The sequence below is a fragment of the Octodon degus genome, unplaced genomic scaffold (assembly GCF_000260255.1).
Source record: "Octodon degus isolate 3935 unplaced genomic scaffold, OctDeg1.0 scaffold00243, whole genome shotgun sequence".
NCBI classification, from domain to species: Eukaryota; Metazoa; Chordata; class Mammalia; order Rodentia; family Octodontidae; genus Octodon; species Octodon degus.
In genome coordinates, this window is record NW_004524819.1 from 2,463,501 (window position 1) to 2,482,188 (window position 18,688).

Consider the following 18,688-nt stretch of genomic DNA (forward strand, 5'->3'; position numbering starts at 1 on the left):
CTTAATAGGCGATACAAGACCAGCTTTCATAAGGGATCTCAAAGACTCAAACTCATAGATGTTAAGAATGAAACTGGTTGCCAGCAGCTAGAGGTGGTAGAAATGCTGAAAGACATACACAAAGTATCAGTTACACAAGAAAGATTTTAGAGATCTGCTCTACAACATTGTCTATAAATAATACTACATTATACACTTAAAATCTGTATTGAGATTAGGTCTCATTTTGAATGCTTTTTATCATAATAACACAAAGATCATTTTTTAAAATGTCATTATCTACTATAAAACAAGGAACTGAGCAGCAGGGTCCACACATACCTGTGAGAACTGCAGTGTGCCCTCCACCACAAGCTACTTGGATCACCTTCTCAGGAATGCCAGCCACGAGCTGAGGTGTTCTGTGATTGATCAGAAGCTCTTCAGGAAGACCGAGTTTTCCACTCTCAGGTTCTCCAAATGTGTACAGTTCACCATCAACTATTGAAAGAAAAATAAAGCGACTGATGAACATGTAAGTATGAACTACATACTGGAATTTCTGTCCATGTTTTTATGCTCAATAACAATGCAGACAATGACAACTTAATAAATTTGATTTTTCTTAAGATATTTTTCTATATGGTAAGGTTTATTTACCACTCCTGGCTTTGTTATATTTTCTTTTCCTCATAATTATTCTACTTCAACAATCATCACAAAGAATTCGTGACAACCACTACTGGTAAATAACTCTACAATTATTTTCATAGAATAAACCAAAGCCTATCTATCCTACATACACTTTTAAATAAGGCAAAAGAAGTATGTAAACAGCTCCCATAAGGATATTTGTGTTTCTATGAGATCCAAAAACCTAGCAGAGTATGTAGTTCAAGCATCTAATTAATATTTAATGAATAAATAAGTGCATCCTATGAAACTTGTTTTAGAAAACTCACTTATTTGTGAATTATATATTTGAGTGAGTCTTCAGATAGCAGATTTTACTTAAATGTTACTCCACATTCTTTTACTAAGGAGGTCTGAAAATCACTAGCTCATCCATAGTGACAACTGTTTTCTTCTATAGTCCACATCTCACACTATATTATGATTGCAAGCTTCTTGAAAGCAAGCACTTATTCATTTATATAATACTGTCTCTGAGTCATAATGAACAATCACTGTGCCTGTGAAATAGATAAAATGGGATATGCCTGTGCCATATGGTTGTTGTTTCAAACATAGGAACTAGTAAATTTCTACATTCATAAGTACCTTGAACACAGTCAATACCCAGTTATTATCAATTGCTACCACACCTTTGTGTATATGTAGAAATAGTGCATCAATATAAGTTGCTCAGGCCTGTAAAATTTCAAGATTGAGATCCAAATTCTGGTTCTGCAACTCAATTTCAGCACCACTTTGGATAAAGCTACATGTTATAATCCTGCCTCCATATATGAGCTCAGAATCACCATCACCTGACTCACAAAGTCATTGAGATTAAGCAGAATATACTGAAACTTAAAAATGTTTTGTAGGTCTGGGGATATAGCTCAGTGGCACAGCACCTGCCTGGCAAGCTCGAGGCCTTGAGTTTGATTCCCAGTACCACAAAAAAAAAAAAAAATCAAAAGCTTTGCAGATAGCAAAACTTTATATATCATGGAGTTAGAAGATTATGAACAAGAGATTAGTACTACATTTTAATCAATTTGGTATTTAAAACACACCCTTTAAGATGAACTTTATGTAGTAAACTACTGAAACATTCTCAGTGCCAAGTTTTTAAAGTAAAATGTATACTTATCAAAGGTTATGAAAGATATTTCCTGTCACCATCAGTAAGATTTTCTTTAAAGGGGAAGAGAAACACATTTAATCCACACGAAGTGTTCCATTTAGTTACAAATTCTTGTTTTATTTACACACAAAAGTATAACATTTATCATGAATGAAGAAATAGAACACTTCATCTTATGTACTTAGTGTTACTTCAGTCTATTAATTTTTATTGTATCTGGATTCTTCAGATAGCAACCTTTTCCAAGATTCTAACATTAAGCACTCTGCTAGGTATCTTTTCTCCAGTTTTTGAAGACTGCTACACATATCTCTTCCCCATTCCAAAAAACTCATTCATTTACATCTTCTAACGGTCCTGTTCCTAGTTCCCTCTCACTGTATGAATCACTGATTGAAATACTCAAACCCAACCATTAACACGTCAAATGAAGACATAGAAATCAAGGATAATACTCAAAACTTTCATGTATTTTACTTCTAATATTTAAAAACTATTTTATATAACTTATAAAGTTAAGCATTCAAATATATTAGTAACTTACACATTTGTTGCACATCTAAAACATGGCATTCTCACTAATATGTTCTGCACTTCCATTAAAAATTAAACTGTTCTCAGGGAGGCTGAGGCAGGAGGATTCAAACCCAGGTTAGGCAATAACAACTTAGCAAGACCCTCCTTTAAAATAAAATTTAAAAATGGGTGTGATGTAGCTCAGCACAAAAACCTTTCGTTCAGCCCTTAGAACTTTAAAAAAAATCTACTCCTTTTGGTCTCCCAACTCATCATACAGAGATAAGTTCAATACACTCTCTTTCTATGTAACATTTTCCCTATCATAAAATCTAAATTAAGAAAAACTACACTTGAATTATTTCCACGGTGTGGAAAAAGTTGCTTTAAATCATGAAAGTCCGAAATGGGCATCTGAGATGAACACACTTCTCAGAGGATGAAATTAAAGAAGCGAATAAATATATGAAAAAATGCTCCACATCACTAGCCATCCATGAATTGCAAATTAAAACAAAACTGAGATAGCATCTCGCCCCACAAAGAATGGTTATCACAAAGAAATCAACTAACAACAAATGTTGGAGAGACTGTGGGGAAAAAGAAACCTTCTCCACTGCTGGTGGGAATGTAGACTGGTGCAACCGTTATGGAAATCAGTATGCAGGCTCCTCAAAAAACTAGGAATGGAAATCCCATTCACTCCAGCTATCCCCCTACTGGGAATCTTCCCAGAACTGAAAACATCATATCACAGTGATATATGTGTACCTATGTTTATAGCAGCACAATTTGTGATACCCAAATCTTGAAAGCAACCAAAATGCCCATCACCTGAAGAATGGATGAAAACGATGTGGTACTTTTATACAATGCAGTATTATTCAGCTATAAAGAATGATAAACTCGCAGCCCTTATAGACAAGTGGATGCCACTTGAAGATATACTCATAAGTAAAATAAACCAGACTCACACGTGTAAATATCATATAGTCTCTCCAGAGTAAGAACTCAGAACAAGGAACAAAAATAGAAAGTTATAACACAATTAAAAGGAAAGCAAGAACTTAAGAATTAAATAGTGCAAAGAGGGCAAGGAGAAAAGTTAGGAAATGTGACTGGGGCAAAACCATACATTTATATGCACAAGATGGTTAAGGTAATGATCCTGAGAACCTTCAGCAGGTTTTCGAATCTAGCAGTTAATTGGTAGGATTCTCACCCTGACTATACATACTGATACCTGTGAACTAAGCAACTGCGCTGAAGACAGCAATGTGTAATACTAGGATCATGCTTGGAATACCTGTCATTCTGATCTTCTAAATACATACTGCTTCTAATGTCATATCAATTACTGCTACACTGTCTCTCAAGTAAATGTTTGTTTAAAAAAAGGGTAATAAATGAAAGCAAGAGACAAGAAAAAAAAGTCATAGGACTGTCCTGCTACTGGACTCTTTTATTTTATTTTATTTTTGATCTTTGATTCTTGCTTCCTTCTGGGCTGTTTATTTTTTTAATTAGTTAATTTATTTATTCATTTTCCATAATTTTATTGGTAAATAGCAATGAGATAGTTTCAAATCAAATCGGTAAGACAGTTTCAATAATTAACACACTGCATACATTCTTCTTAGTGGTTAATTGCTGTACATGATGCATACTTGAGATCCTATTTACAAACACCATTAGAACATATCATTCTATTCATTAAGAGAATGTAATATTTTGCTGAGTTAACACACCTATAATATTCAAATAACAGAACTAAACAAAAAAGGGGATACAGATGAATGTCCCTTTTGTATCTGTGTATTCAAAATGGTTATGATAGATATACAGTTACATTCTCTTAATGAATAGAGGGATCTGTTCTAATAGTGTTTGTAAATAGGATATCATGTCTGTATCTTATACAGCAAATAACCACTAGGAAGAATGTATGCAATGTGTTAATTATTGAAACTGTCCTACCAATTTGGTTTGAATCTGTCTCATTGCTATTTGCTTCTCAATGAAATTATGGAAAAAAAAACAAAATAAAAAATGACTGGGGAAAAAAAGAAAAAAATACAACTCTGTATATGGTTAGACTTCTAAATTTCTGTGTAAAAATATTTAATTGTTTATTTCTATTTTTTAAATTTTTTTCCTTCACATTCTGTAGGGATTTAAAGTTTAACATATCAATACTTGATGGAAAATACCTGTTCCATGTTATATCTAATATGTTTGATATTCAGACAGATAGTGAAGTTAAGCTCAACTGCCTATGTTATAGGGTAATAATATCATTCAACTTCTCTTCTGGAGGATTAACAACCTAAGTTTGAAGACCAAAAATTGGAGAAAAACAAGGGCTGCAAGGATACCCAACATTTTGGTCCTAGCCATTCAAGGTCAGTGAGGACTCAGGACATAAGAGAACCTGTAGTGTAACATCCTATAACTCAGTGGTGTCCCAAATTTTCTGATCAAAGAAATTAAGGGGCCTCAGGGGAAAGTGATTGACAATGTATATTGTGTCTAAAGAGAGTCACCCAGAGAGAAAACATTCTCTCAGGCTTTCACAGAGGGCAAATTGGTCAAGCAACGGCCCTGACTCATCCATATGGCTGACACTGACAAAAGATCTACAAACTGTGGTACAGGTTTTCAGGGTAAATCCTGAGGGGATTTGACAGACCTTGTCAGATATAAAAGTTACATTTTTTGTTATATAGGTCTTGCTTTATCTTGGTCTTAACCATCCAGCAGAAAAGTATAAAAATGAGGTATAAAAAGTAAAGCCATATTAATGTACTGGGCTGTAAAAGGCTGAAGTCAACAACTTCTAACATTACCAGTCTTCTGATAATGCACAACTATTATGGACTACTGGACTATATTGGAATATTTTTCTGAATTCATGCAAAATTTTTACAATATTTAAATGGCAACAGAATACCCATCTCTGACAAAACTAAGCAAAAAAGTAAGATATAAATGAAGGGCCATTTTGTACTGAAATATTTATCTGTATATACAAAATAGGATAAATATACAGCTACTTTCTCTTAATTCAATGAGAAGATTTATACTAATATGTTTAGACAATATATCATGTCTATCTTGTAGTATGAATAACTACTACAAAGACAACAATGTGCAATGGATTAATTATTGTAACTGTCCTATTAACATGTTTTGAAACTGTCTCATTGCTATTTATTTCTCAATTAAATTAATAAAAAATAAATTAATCATGAAAGTTGCCTGTAATCCCAGTGCTTGAGAGGCTAAAAACAGGAGGAGCACTGAGTTCGAGCTGTGTAGTGAGACCCTACACACACAAAAAAAAATCATGAAAATCATAAAATAATGGCTGTGAATATTACTGATAATTTACACCAGCTGATATAAATGAATCTTTAGCAAAACATTTAGTATAAATGTTTGTCGTATGGCCTTTTTACCAAGAAGGCGCCAAAGGCGAAGAAGGAAGCTGCTGCCGCTCCCAAAGCTGAAGCCAAAGCAAGAGCTTTGAAGGCCAAGAAGGCCGTGCTGAAAGCCATCCACAGCTACAAAAAGACACGAACATCACCCACCTTCCATCATCCCAAGACACTGCAGCTCTAGAGGCAGCCCAAATACCCTCGGAAGAGTGCCCCCAGAAGAAACAAGCTTGACCACTGTGCCATCAAGTTCCCCCTGAAAACGGAGTCAACCATGAAACAGATCGAGGACAACAGCACATTCATGTTCATTATGGATGTCGAAGCCAATAAGCACCAAATCAAACAAGCTGTAAAGAAGCTCCACGACACTGATGTGGCCAAGGTCAATCCCCTAATCAAGGCTAATGTAGAGAAGAAGGCATTCATTTGACTTGCTCCTGATTATGATGCATTTGATGCTGTCAACAAAACTGGGATCATCTAAACTGAGTACAGCTGGCTAATTCTAAATACATATTTTTTTCACCATTAAAAAAAAGTTTGTGGTACGTACTGCAAAATATTAAATTATAATTTTAAATAGGTAAACAATATTTATGATAATTATATTTAAATAAAGATTTTCTTTTCTTTTTTTTTTTTTTTTTTGCGGAACCAGGGATTGAACTCAGGCCCTTGCACTTGCCAGGGAAGCGCTTATTCCACTGAGCCATTTCCCTGGCCCCAAAGCTTTTCTTAAGATACAAAAAAAAACCTCAATGTATGACTGTTAGTGGAGATTTTTAAGTCTTCTTGTTTCTTTTATGGTTAAAGCAGAATTTATTAATAAAACTCACTCACTCCTTCCATTCATAATATTTATTAGTTTGTTCATGACATCAGGAATACAGTAGGGAACAGTACTGCATTGACAAAGTCAGCCTGGCCCAATCTTGGTATGCTGGAGTACAGGGGACTGGGATTGACCAATTAATACTTTCTAAACCTGATACCCAGTAAGTGCAATACACAGTAAATATGTAAAATGAAGATGTAGGGACATACTTAATAAAGTCCACAGAACTATTTTCTCTCAAACTTTTTACTGTGTAAATAATCATTAATGAAAAAGAAAGGTATAATTATACTTCACATTTCAAATACCTTAACTAAGATACAAAAGATTGCCAGTGGGCCCAAGAAAGAGAGAAACTTGGGGATGCTGAGAAATATCCCGACAAAGGAAACTATATCTTATACTGAGCTCTCCTTTTCTATCTAGTCTTCATCCAGTTTCCTGCAAGGAAAGAATAGGGCTCAATGTATTTGGAACAATAAAAGAAATTATCGGTATGACAGCACTGTAGGCCAAAGGATAGAAATGAGTAGTTCCAAAGGAAAGTGGTCTATAGGTCCTGTTTTCAATACCAAAGCAGCCAAAGAAGTTTGAGAAGCAAGCTGAGAAGGGGTTCTAAAATATAAATTTTAATCTCTAACAGATCTGGAATTCACTAAAAAGCTAACAGGTCAGAGTTTCAAATTACAAGCTCTAACAGAGAAACACTATGAGGTAAAGCAGATCCAAATTATCCCAATACATGGACATTCATGGCATTACTCCTTTGGAACTACAGAATATTTTATCATTTTATTATTAATTTAGAAATAACTTTGAAGTGAGAGGACATTATAAGTCCAACATGTTCTGTCTTACTTGTTATAAAAGCCGAATGGTAATATCCACATGAGATCCAAGATATTGGTTTCCCAATGTCCAGTTGATGAGGGACACACACATTAATGACATCATTTAAACCAATTTGCCCTTCAGAATTGTCACCCCACATAAAAAGTCGTCCATCCTCTATAAAAGAAACACAAGGGTAAAAAAAGTTTTAAAAAGGTTGCAGGGCCACTTAGTTTTTAATTTAGAAAATTGTGTTCAAGAAATAATTCTAAGACATTTATACCAGCTAGCTACTTAAGAATTCAGATTCAGTTGTATAATATTTACATAATGAAAGAACAAAGAGTGGTGTTTAATGTGCACCATTAAACAGCAGAGAGCTGTTTAATGTGATGCTTAGATGTAAAGTGATTTGACTGTAAATCACTTTAATTCTATCCATATTTTTATGTCAACAGCAAACTCAGGATGCCACTTTCTGTAATCACCTTGTTCTATTGCAGTGTCTCTATAAACAGAAATGTTTTCCTTCTTCCAGCCAATAGACCTGCCATTGAACTGGGTGACAATATGACTCATAATGTATATCCCGAAGTCAAAAAAGCAAGTCACAGGTCAAAAAGGAGTAAGAAATCTTGCTTTTGAGAACCCTACAGAATTTTTCTTCTGTCTTTTTGAGACAGGATCTCACTATGTAGCTCACGCTGCCCTTGAGCTCACTTTGTAGCTCAGGCTGGTCTCCAACTTGTAAAGATCCTCCTGCCTCAGCCTCCTGAGTGCTGGGATTACGGGCATGCGCCACCATGCCTGGATCTTGGAAATTGTTTTAAAAAGAAAAAAATTATTTCACTATTGCATTTTTCTTGTAATTTAGATCTGAAAATTCAGACTCTAGCTTCTGAGAATGAGAAACAATACCACATACATTATCTCAAACACATGTTAATTTGATGTTCCTTCAGTTAAATTGCAGTGGCACATAAAGATGAAGATTTTTATAAATTATCAATATTTATTTACTTCTTTCAATTTTTAAAAACGTTAATCTTTTTGAAGTTACTTAATCTTAAAGCAAGTAAAATGGTAACTGAAAAGAATTGAAAGGATACTGAAAATCTAACTATATTTTATGAAATTAGGTCACAGAGCTTCACATACTACTGTGACTTTGCTGAGGTCCAGAGCAACACTGGATGTTCACACAGTTCCCTGCTTAGAGCAAACCAGCAGCAAATCAGCAACTTCAGTAAGACCAAAGTGATCATTGTGCCAATATTTTAAAAAATGTTCTCTTGTGCAGTTTTGACAGGAAAAAGTGACACAATGCCCACTACAAACTATATTTTAACAACATATGCAATTTCAGTCAAAGTTGCAACTAACTTTCTTAACATGCAATGAAAGTCATTTAATATCTAAAGGAGTATATGAGAAGTAGAGGTTAGAATTTATTTACCAATAGCCCCCCAAATGTATATTTATATCTCACTTTAAATAATGTTATTTAAGTGTCTTCTGAATACATACATTCAATGAAAGAAAACTAAAAAGCAATGCTATCTTGAGTTGAGTTGGTATATTCTGGTATGAAGGAAAGGATGTGTCCCAGATTAAAATGAAAACAATTCTCACCAGATAGCGCAGCTGAAGTATTAGATCCAGCAGAGAGCTGTTTAATGTGATGCTCAGATGTAAAAAAGCTAATATGATGAAACGTGTCTCTCTCTTCAGTATCACCAAGGCCCAACTGCCCTTCATTATTTCCTCCAGCTGCATATACATTACCTACTTCTGTACATTGAAAACAAACATTAATATCCTATAGTCACATTCTTTATGAAATAAGTCAGTATATACCATCTTCCCTCTATCAACAAGGGGAAAAAAGTGTAAAAAAAAGGCCAAGAAGGAGGAAGAGCCAAATCAGAGAACAGCTTGAACATGGAAGATGCTGGGACAGGAAGAGTAGGGAGTACAAATAAGGGCTTCTTAGGAATCAGGGACTAACTATTCAGCAGCACTTATTGAAAATATAATCCATTTCTCCAATGAACTGCTTTAGCATCTTTGTCAAATATCAGTTCAGAATGTATGTGTGAGTCCATTTCTAGATTCTATCCTGTTTCATTAATCTTTGTTTATCTTTTGCCAATACCACACCGTCCTTTGATTATTATAGCTTTATAGATCTTGATTCAGTAGTACCAGTCTCCCAATGTCATTTTTTCTGAAAACTTGTTTAGCTACTCTCTGCCCTTATATCTTCCATATAAATTTTAGAATTACTTTATGAAATTCAACACACAGACACACAGCCTGTTCGGATTTTAACTGGAATTGAGGGGATTCAAATAGCCTTTTGCTTAGCTTCCAGTGACCCTCAAGAAAGACAGAAGAGCAATAGTACTAATCAGTATGAATGATTTGACAGTAATTATTAACACTAGTTCAGAAGCATGAAGTCTAAATTGCTACACATAGAGTAATAAAATACAAAAACATATTTCTGGGCATAAATCTAGAATTGTCAGTTTATGCCATTTTAAACTGTCAAAGCTGAAGCCAAATTATTTAATGTATTGAGCAAATAAACGCTTTTATTCTTGTCACATAGTACAAAGGCGAATGTTAATAAAAATGTATATAATATAAAAGTGCTTCATCATGGATGGGACAAGTAAAATAAAGACCTTATAAATGTTAAGTTGAAAAACTGCAAAGAAAAAGAATAGGAGGAACCAGCCCTTGAGATGTGCCCACATGTAAAGAGATGCTGTGTCTGGATGTTATCTAAGAAAAGTTTTTCTTTCCTTTTTTTGTATTTTAGGACAGGGTGTACAGGGTGTACAGGGTCTCACTACATAGGTCAGACACAAAGTGATCCTCCTGTTTACAGCCTCCCAAGTGCTGGGATTACAGGCACGCACCATCATGCCCAGTCTCTTTCACTGTCTCAGCTTGCCCTGGAGGCGGGGCCGGCACACATGTCCAAGGATCAAACCCCTAGCCCCTGCCTCTGCCTAAGCAGACGCTTTGATCCCCTGAGCTATTTGGCCAGCCCTAGAAAAGTTTTTCTTCATTTGTTTAAGACTTATCTGCATATTTGCAAAGGCAAATATGTATTCTAAATATTTACATTTTAAAGACCCTAATCTAACTATTGCCAAAGTACCATTTCCATGAACCTTACAAAGCCACAAATGTTACTGAACAAGACCTCAATTTTCAATGCCAGGCAGGTCATAAAGTTTGAAACTATACCTGTTAAAACTAGAGTGTGGTTCCTTCCACAGGCAGCAAGTTGGACTTTTTCAGATTTAAGAGCTAAAATTAAAATATGACAATTATCTTTTTTGACAATTAAAGCATCTTACAGAGATGAAAATGATAAATAATCCCAGTCAAGTGGTAATTAAGTAATAGAACTAAACTTTATTTATTATGGTGCTAGTAATCAAACTCAGAGCTGTAAACAACTAAGCCTAAAGTGTATCAATAAGCTACACTCAAACCCAGAATTGAGGCTGGCCTGACTCCAAAGTTGATACAGTTCTTAATTATTAAATCAGAAGTTATCAAGACTAGTTGTGCATTATAATAAACAGTGGAAAAAGTGAAAGTGTTGGATACAACCTAGACATCTGTGTATCTTTAGAAACTCTACAGGTAATTAATACGTGCTGAAATCTACTGCATTCTATTGTGCTGCCTCCTCATCAATGAGATCCTTTACCTAACCTGCCAACGTAACTGTTATAGTTCATGTCTAAATGCCACCCCCAAAGCCTCATGCAGTCATGGGGTGGGCTTCTAGAGTTTGTGATTGACTCATGGTCCAATGCTAGGATTATGGGTATGAGTACTGGTAGGATGATGGGTATGAGTACTATATCCACCTTGGAGAGGTTAGCCTGCATATAATATAAGGGAGAGAAAGAGGCTTGCTCTCTGTGGCTCCTCCTTTATTGCTCTCACTGCTTTTTCTGTTTTCTGCTACCATGAACTGTTACGCTCTGCCATCTGCTACTCTGCCTTAGAGCCAGCCAAGTACAGACTGAAACCTCCACAAACTGTGAGTTAAATAAATCTTTCCTTCCTTAATTCTGGGCACCAGGCATTTTTGTCCCAGCAAAGAGAGAAAAGTTACTAAGACAATTATCAAACTCACCATCTACTACTCTAAAAAAACATTAAGTTCAATAGTTATAGGCATACATGAATGCTAAAGTTGCTCATTTATTCATCTACATATTCAAAAAATATTCTAGAATATTTCCTAAGTGGCTGGGATAACATCTGCACAAATGACTAAAATAAGAGTCCCTGCTCTCAGTAGTCCCTGCTCTCATAGTACAGACTACCCTGTTAAATAAGATATTTGAGAATAAGGACCATAACCACCATGAGCACCCCCAAATATTTGGCAGTCAGTGCTCAACAAACACTTTTTCTCCATGTGGAATACTTCAAAAGTCTAATAACACCTGTAAATATGATAAATTCACACTGAAATTTTAACTTTGCCCAGAAAAATAACATATAGTGGTATTACTGTATTGCAAGGCATTTCCAGAGCCTTCAAATTTAGTTGATGTTGAGGTGTTTCATTGATGTAGGCTATACCCAAAGGATTTGCATTGAACAGTGAAAAAGTTTTGTAGGCTATTATATATACCAAACATTCTGGGACAGACCTGACTTCAAATATTTTATCTTGTTACCCTTATACACTAATACTAACCAATCCCTAGTCTTGATGTTTGTTCTATTCATCTACTTACTGTATACTGTAGGATAAAGTATGTTTTATAAAACAAGAAACTACATATAACTATAATATAAATAAGATAGATCTCAAATTCTAGCACATTATAAAATGTGTTTTCTATATACACGATAACAGTAATACTTATTTAAGTGGCTTTACAAAATGGTAAAATAAGAGACATTCAAAAACAACACTGTAGAATCAACATTTCCTTTGTGGTTCCTAAGATTAAAGTCAATGTGACATGTTTAGATTCTGTCATATAAAAGTAGGTATGAACTTAATATAATGAATAAAGTTAAATGCTACTAATACCCAAGCAAATTTGATACAAAAATACTTTATTATTTATAATATTAAATTATACAATCAGCACAAAAGTACTTTTTGCAGTTTATGAAGTATTTAAAGCACTAAAGAAAGGACCCCAAACCTTTGACACATGTTGGCTTCTTGACAGTTGATTTTGATCCTAATCCTAACTGACCCCAGTTGTTGCTGCCAAATACATACAGTTTATTATTTCCTAATGGAAAGGAAAAAGAACAAATTGAAGCATTCATCACATAAAGCCAGCAAAATGCAATAAAAAACTATTATTTTTTTAAAAAGTGATTTCTTTACACTGAAACAACAGACACTTCACCTTGACTGTCTACATATAGCCAGATTCTATGAGGTGCACAGTTTCTAAGGCTGTACAATAACAATTGTTATAATGAAACATTTATTATTCCAAGAAAGCTGTATATACAGAAAATTATAATTAAATATACTGAGTCAAATTAATTTTTAAAGAGAAAATATCAGAATTAAAACAGAAAAAATCACAAGCGATACACAATTTCACTCAACAAAGTAATATGAATTTCACAGTATTTCTTGTAATACATAATGTTGTCTTCCAACCAGTTATTCAATTACCAGATACATGCATGCAAAATTGGAAGAAAAAAGAAAGAAACGTATAAGAAATTTAGAAGAGAAAAAGTACAAACAATTGAAAAAAGGAGACAAAACAAATCAAGTATTATCTGCTCCTTTCCATAGACCAGCAGAAATGCAGAGTACAGTTTCTAAACCATCCTGTTTACATACCTAGATAAATCTCTTTCCCCCACTCCCTTTCCTGACCTTCTCTTCAACTCAGCAACTCTTTCCTTTTGAATAAGCTTTCCCCCTTTTCCCAGTATCTGTTGTGCCCTTCAGATCACTAAGGTAAATTAAGATTGAAGAGTCTCTTGAATCAATTTGTGAAGAATTTTCTCGAACAGTAAAAGAAACTATCTTCAACATACACATAAAAACAGAGCACATTTATAATATTTAAGATTCTCTACGATTGTCCTCATTTAGGATTATAAATACTAACCTGTAACAACAGCCGTGTGTTCATCTCCACATGAAAGATACATTGGTATGTCATTCTTAAACCAGAATTTACTAGGCATATTTTCAGCAAATTTAGTTCTCCCAAAAGTAAACACAGCACCTGAATCTGCAAATGTAAGACAGTTTCTGTTTTACAAGTTGTACTATGCTGTTATTAAAGTACCTTTCCAACAATTGAGTCTTGCAAATCCCTTTTCTCATAAAAGCTTTGCTTCTCCTTGAGCATTGCTTATAAGCACCTTCCATTCTACCACCTCAATTCAGTCTTACTCCTCACTCAAACATTATTCTAGTTTGACTTACAAAACCTACAATACTAAATATGTATTATTCATTTGTCGGTATAAAGTCTTCTATAACTAATCAGTCAGTCACTAGGTAGACATCTGATTCTTGGAATGAGCTGATTTAATTTGTGCCCTACTCACTCTGGTTAACATCTTATGGTGTAGATCCTGACTCAGAGCTCCTTTCCACATTCATAAACTAGAACAATAATGAGTTTCTTCATTAGCATCATCACCAGGACATCCATGGGGAGATTTATGTAAGTCAGTTTGGACTTTCATTCATCAGGTTTTCCAAAGCACCACCAGTGTTCTCATGCAAGGTAAGGAATACTACCCTAAATGGGGAGCTATTTCTTTATTGATTGTCTCAATAAATACCTGTAAAACTAGGGGCAGTACAAAGAGAAGCAAATAATTCATGAACCATCTCTTTCATTTGCACTATGAGATGGCAGGTAGAAAAAAAGACTTTAAAGGCAATGGCATATTCAAATTATTATTCTGCCAATCATTTGCTATGTTATCCTAAGCAGGTCACTTTGCCATGCCTTCAAATTCTTCTTCAATAACTATAGTAAATACTGGATAAGCATGGGGCTACACTGAGTTGTTGTAAAGGTTAAATGTGGGGATCTATAAAAAAACTTAACTTCAGTTCACTGTTAGCATCCCCAACATGTTACCTCAAATCTGAACCTGTAAATTCCTCCTCTACTATAAGAGTTGGATCAATAGTCTGTTCTTTTAACTATATTCTAAAGTTCCTGATAGTGTAAACTCCTTACTACCTATATTCCTTTAACAAAATAACCCTTTAATGACACATTCTTTTTAAACCTGTTCTATACTTTTTACACAGAAAAGTTGCCTCTTAACACACGTGTTCCTGTTTTCAGCTCATCATAATGATGAGTAGGTAGTGAAATATAACATCAATAATCTTAATGTTAAAGATAGCAAATTATCCAAGTCTTCAGCACAAAAGCATTCGACTTTTCCTGATATTTCTACTGAGAAGAACCCAAAATTCTGTTTAGGAATTCAGTACAAAAATGAAAGAATTATCTTAACAGAACTACTAAGGAAAATTTTCATTCTTATTTTACTCATGTTGTATAGTTTTCTTTCATTTTAAATTCTGTAAGGTATACAGTATTTTGTATCCGGAAAACACCATGACAAAGTGCCATGGTTCCAGGACACTAGAGGAGAGGTATGATGAGATTTAATATTCTTAAACTATGTCACACTTGATCTGGGTAGTACAAACTGATTTTGCCCAGTACCATTTTGAAGGTAACATAAACCAAACCTGCATACCAGTTCTCAATAACTATTTAAAATACACACACACACACACACACACACACACACACACACGAAGCTAGATCCAGCTTTGGGAGAAATCCCAAGGATGATCACACATAAAGAAACTACATGGTAACAGAAAAAAAAGTGAATACAAATACTGATAATAAATATCAATGATAAAAATAACTGATGTCAAAAAAATAATAATAATAAATAAAATAACAGCAAAAATAAATAAATGATAGCTAAACTTAAAAAAACAATAAATAAATATCAATGTACAAGAGGCTAGCTAGCCTCTATGGGGAACCTTCTGAGAGTCACTGTGAGACAACTGCAGTTCAAGTTAATAATAAGAGAGTTGGGAGGCAAGCTCTAGAACAAGAGGCTGAGTTGCCCCAGAATGAATCACTTTAATTATTTCGTCTGGCTCCCCAAAACTCCTCTTATCCCCTCACTCCAAGCCAGGGTTTGCCGGCTCCGCTCTGGCATCTACCGTCAACCGTCAATCTATATTGTCGTATTATTTATTTTTTGTATCTCACTGAACAGTGAACTCTAGGCGGCAGGAACCTAACTGTTCGGAGTCAGGCGCATGCTAGAAAACGCAATATAAATGTATAAGCTTGCTTTAACACAGCGTGTTTTCAAGTTCTTGGTCTTTACACATTACTAAGTCAATAAATCCACAGTCACAGTCAGTATTTTAAACCGAATATATTATACAATGCTCTGAGCGCATCCCAAATGGTGGGAACAAGTAATGGCTGCTTCGTGAGACATCTATCTCTGTTAACAGTACTTGCTTAACAGATAAAGTCGAATGTATTTCCAACTGCAGGGCTGAAGGGGAAAGTCTTTTTAAAAGAGAAAACTCGCTAACGGCTCTCTTCTCTCCTTTCCCCTCACAATCCCCGCCCACCCATCCTTTATGGCTCTAATACACAGCTAGGTGCTGGCGACCTCGGGAATACGCGAGTCTGAAGTACGTAAGCCGTGTACTCGCCGTCGAGAAACGGGTCGCAACCCTGTAACGAGACCCCTTCCCCAGCGGCTCCCGCGGGCGCCAGACTTCACCCCTCAGTCACTCGCCAAGGCTTGGCCCCAGCGCCGGCCTTAGCCGGAGCCCAGCTCAGTCAGGTGCCTCAGGCTCCCGCCGCTACCCTAACGGGGCGGCCCGGAGGCGGAGCCACCCTCCTGCCCGCCCGCAGACCGTCCCGCCCGCCCCCGCCAGTCGCCTCGCCGCCAGCGCGACTCACCGGGCACTTGCGTCTCGGGCTCCCCCATGCCGCGGGTGATACAGGGACGAGGCAGCTGGGCCGGGAAGATGGCAGGGGCGGCTCGGTGGGGCCTAGGGTACGACCGCATCCCCACTCGGGGCCGCGGAAGCCCACGAACCCCCCGTAGCGACCCTCTCGGCATTTGCTACTACCGCGCTACCGGAAGTCAACAAACAGCCGCTAGGGGCAACAGAGGCGGAGCGTTACGGTTTGGGGCGTGGCAGCCATCTGACAGACCGCGACGTAGATAGAGCGGCTAGTGACGCGCATGCGCAGATGCGGCGGGCAGGGTGGTGGAGATCGCGCGCCCTCTGGCGGCTTGGAGGGGAAGGGCGGCCACGTCGTGCTTTGATAGCCCGGACTCTTAGGCTAGAAGAGTTACAGTGACCCCTACCGGCATAATGACAAAAGTCACTAATCTTAGTCCAGTTTGGTGACACAAGCAACCATCTACACACAGGTATGACATTTTAAAGTGACCACCTGTAACATTAAATAAGTGAGGCACTCTACTAGACATTTTACATCATAATTTGCATTTGTAGTCCCAGGACCTACCGCATCTTAGGTTCTCATTAAAATGAACGTTGAGGGGCCGGCGACATAGCTCAGCAGACTAAAGCACCTGCTTAAGCACAGGGACCGCGGTTCAATCCCCGGCACCACATGCCCCGCCAGCCCCGCCCCTAGGGCAGGCTGAGCTGGCCACAGAGTCCAGGAATAGTGGCGCATGCCTATAATTCCAGCGCTGGGGAGGCTGAAAGGATCACCACGAGTCCAAGCTGCATAGTGAGACCCTGTAACAACCAAATACAATAATTAGTAATAATAATAATAATAATAATAATAATAATAATAATAATGAACGTTGAATAAATGAGTGCTTTACCACGGTGTAAGGTGGTTAATGCCACCCTTATTTACATCAGGAGTATAGGACACTAAATCAGCTCAATGATTGTAGCCTGTAGTCTGAACAGCCTGCCTGTAACTTCCCAGAGGAAAAAAACACCTGAGGTGTACACAATTTGCTCAGCAATATTATAAGTTTTCTATTCAAATCTTGGTTTCCCCTATATCATTACTTAACCATCATAAAATAATAGACCAATGCGTGCTTAGGAAAGCTCAGGGACCGCTGTTGGATCCCCCCAGCGTGCCTTGCCAGCCCTGCCCCTGGGCCCCGCTGAGATGGCAACTGAGGCAGGGCGTGGTGGCGTGCACCTGTAATCCCAGTGCTTGTGAGGTTGAAAACAGAAGGATCACTACCAGTCTGATCTATGTAGTGAGACTCTGTAGACCCTGTACTAAGTACATTAAAAATAACAATAATAAAAATAAATAAAATAATGAGGCAAAAAATCCATCTGCCATGTGAGTAGATTTATGTATCTGTGGTAGTTGTGAGCAGGAAAAAGTTGGGTTCAAGATTCCAGCACTACTTGTATGTGCTAAAGTGTGTCACAAACTCTCAGAAAGTTTCCATTACAACAGTGGAGAGAAATTAAACTATCTATTACACATGCAACCACTTCTACAAAGCTAAGTGGGATGTACTAAGAAAATGTTTAATAAGGAGCATTGACCTGGGGTGACATAGGGGATGAACTAAAGGTGAACTTGTACCACCCAGCTGAACTGAGTTAGAGTGGTTCTGGATGTGGAAGGCCCAGATGAGCATCTCTGCCAACAGCCTAAAAGCAGAACTGGAGGGGAAGATGGTGTGCTGTTGATTCTGCTGGAGAAGCCTGCCTCACAGGTTTTCCTAATATGAACTGTTTTCATCATCAGAGGAGCTCAGATCTTCACTGTCACTGAGGATGGCTGCAGTTGTCTTCAGGGGAGCTCTGGTCCTTGCCTTGAGCATCGCTTCCTAACTCCAGTGCGGATCCCTCAGCCTGCTAGCACAGAGCCTTCATCCCTCTTGCACAGATTTTCTAGCTTCCATCACTGACCTATGGGCATGCCCAGAGCAGATCCTTGATACATACTTGTATGAGACGTTGTTGTGAGTTGTAGGCCTCCAGCCAGACTTATGGAGGACATTGCTGTGGGATCCAGGCTCTGGGGTTGATTCTTTGGGTGTCTAGTCTGTGGACAGATCTCCCACACTCTTACAGTGACTCATGGAATGAATATTACAAAATAATCCTGTAAAGAATGTGGCCTGTATTAAATCTTTTCTCTTGAAAAACCAACTACAATGGGTGGGATGCTAACATAGGCTTAAGTA

General features: G+C 37.0%; 1 protein-coding gene across 4 annotated transcripts in view; it reads right to left on the reverse strand.

The window, feature by feature from the left end:
- Rpgr (retinitis pigmentosa GTPase regulator) overlaps positions 1-16,617 on the reverse strand; it is a 77,717-nt gene extending 61,100 nt beyond the window's left edge. For all 4 annotated transcript variants that reach the window (XM_023706161.1, XM_023706160.1, XM_023706158.1 and 1 more), the window contains exons 1-7: positions 16,435-16,617; positions 13,555-13,680; positions 12,616-12,708; positions 10,676-10,738; positions 9,047-9,205; positions 7,442-7,591; positions 322-480 (exon numbers count right to left, since the gene is read on the reverse strand). In XM_023706161.1, the coding sequence (XP_023561929.1) occupies positions 322-480; positions 7,442-7,591; positions 9,047-9,205; positions 10,676-10,738; positions 12,616-12,708; positions 13,555-13,680; positions 16,435-16,597 (913 nt within the window). In that variant the 5' untranslated portion in view covers positions 16,598-16,617. The remainder of the gene's footprint in view (positions 1-321; positions 481-7,441; positions 7,592-9,046; positions 9,206-10,675; positions 10,739-12,615; positions 12,709-13,554; positions 13,681-16,434) is intronic.
- Between the last annotated feature and the right edge of the window lie 2,071 nt (positions 16,618-18,688).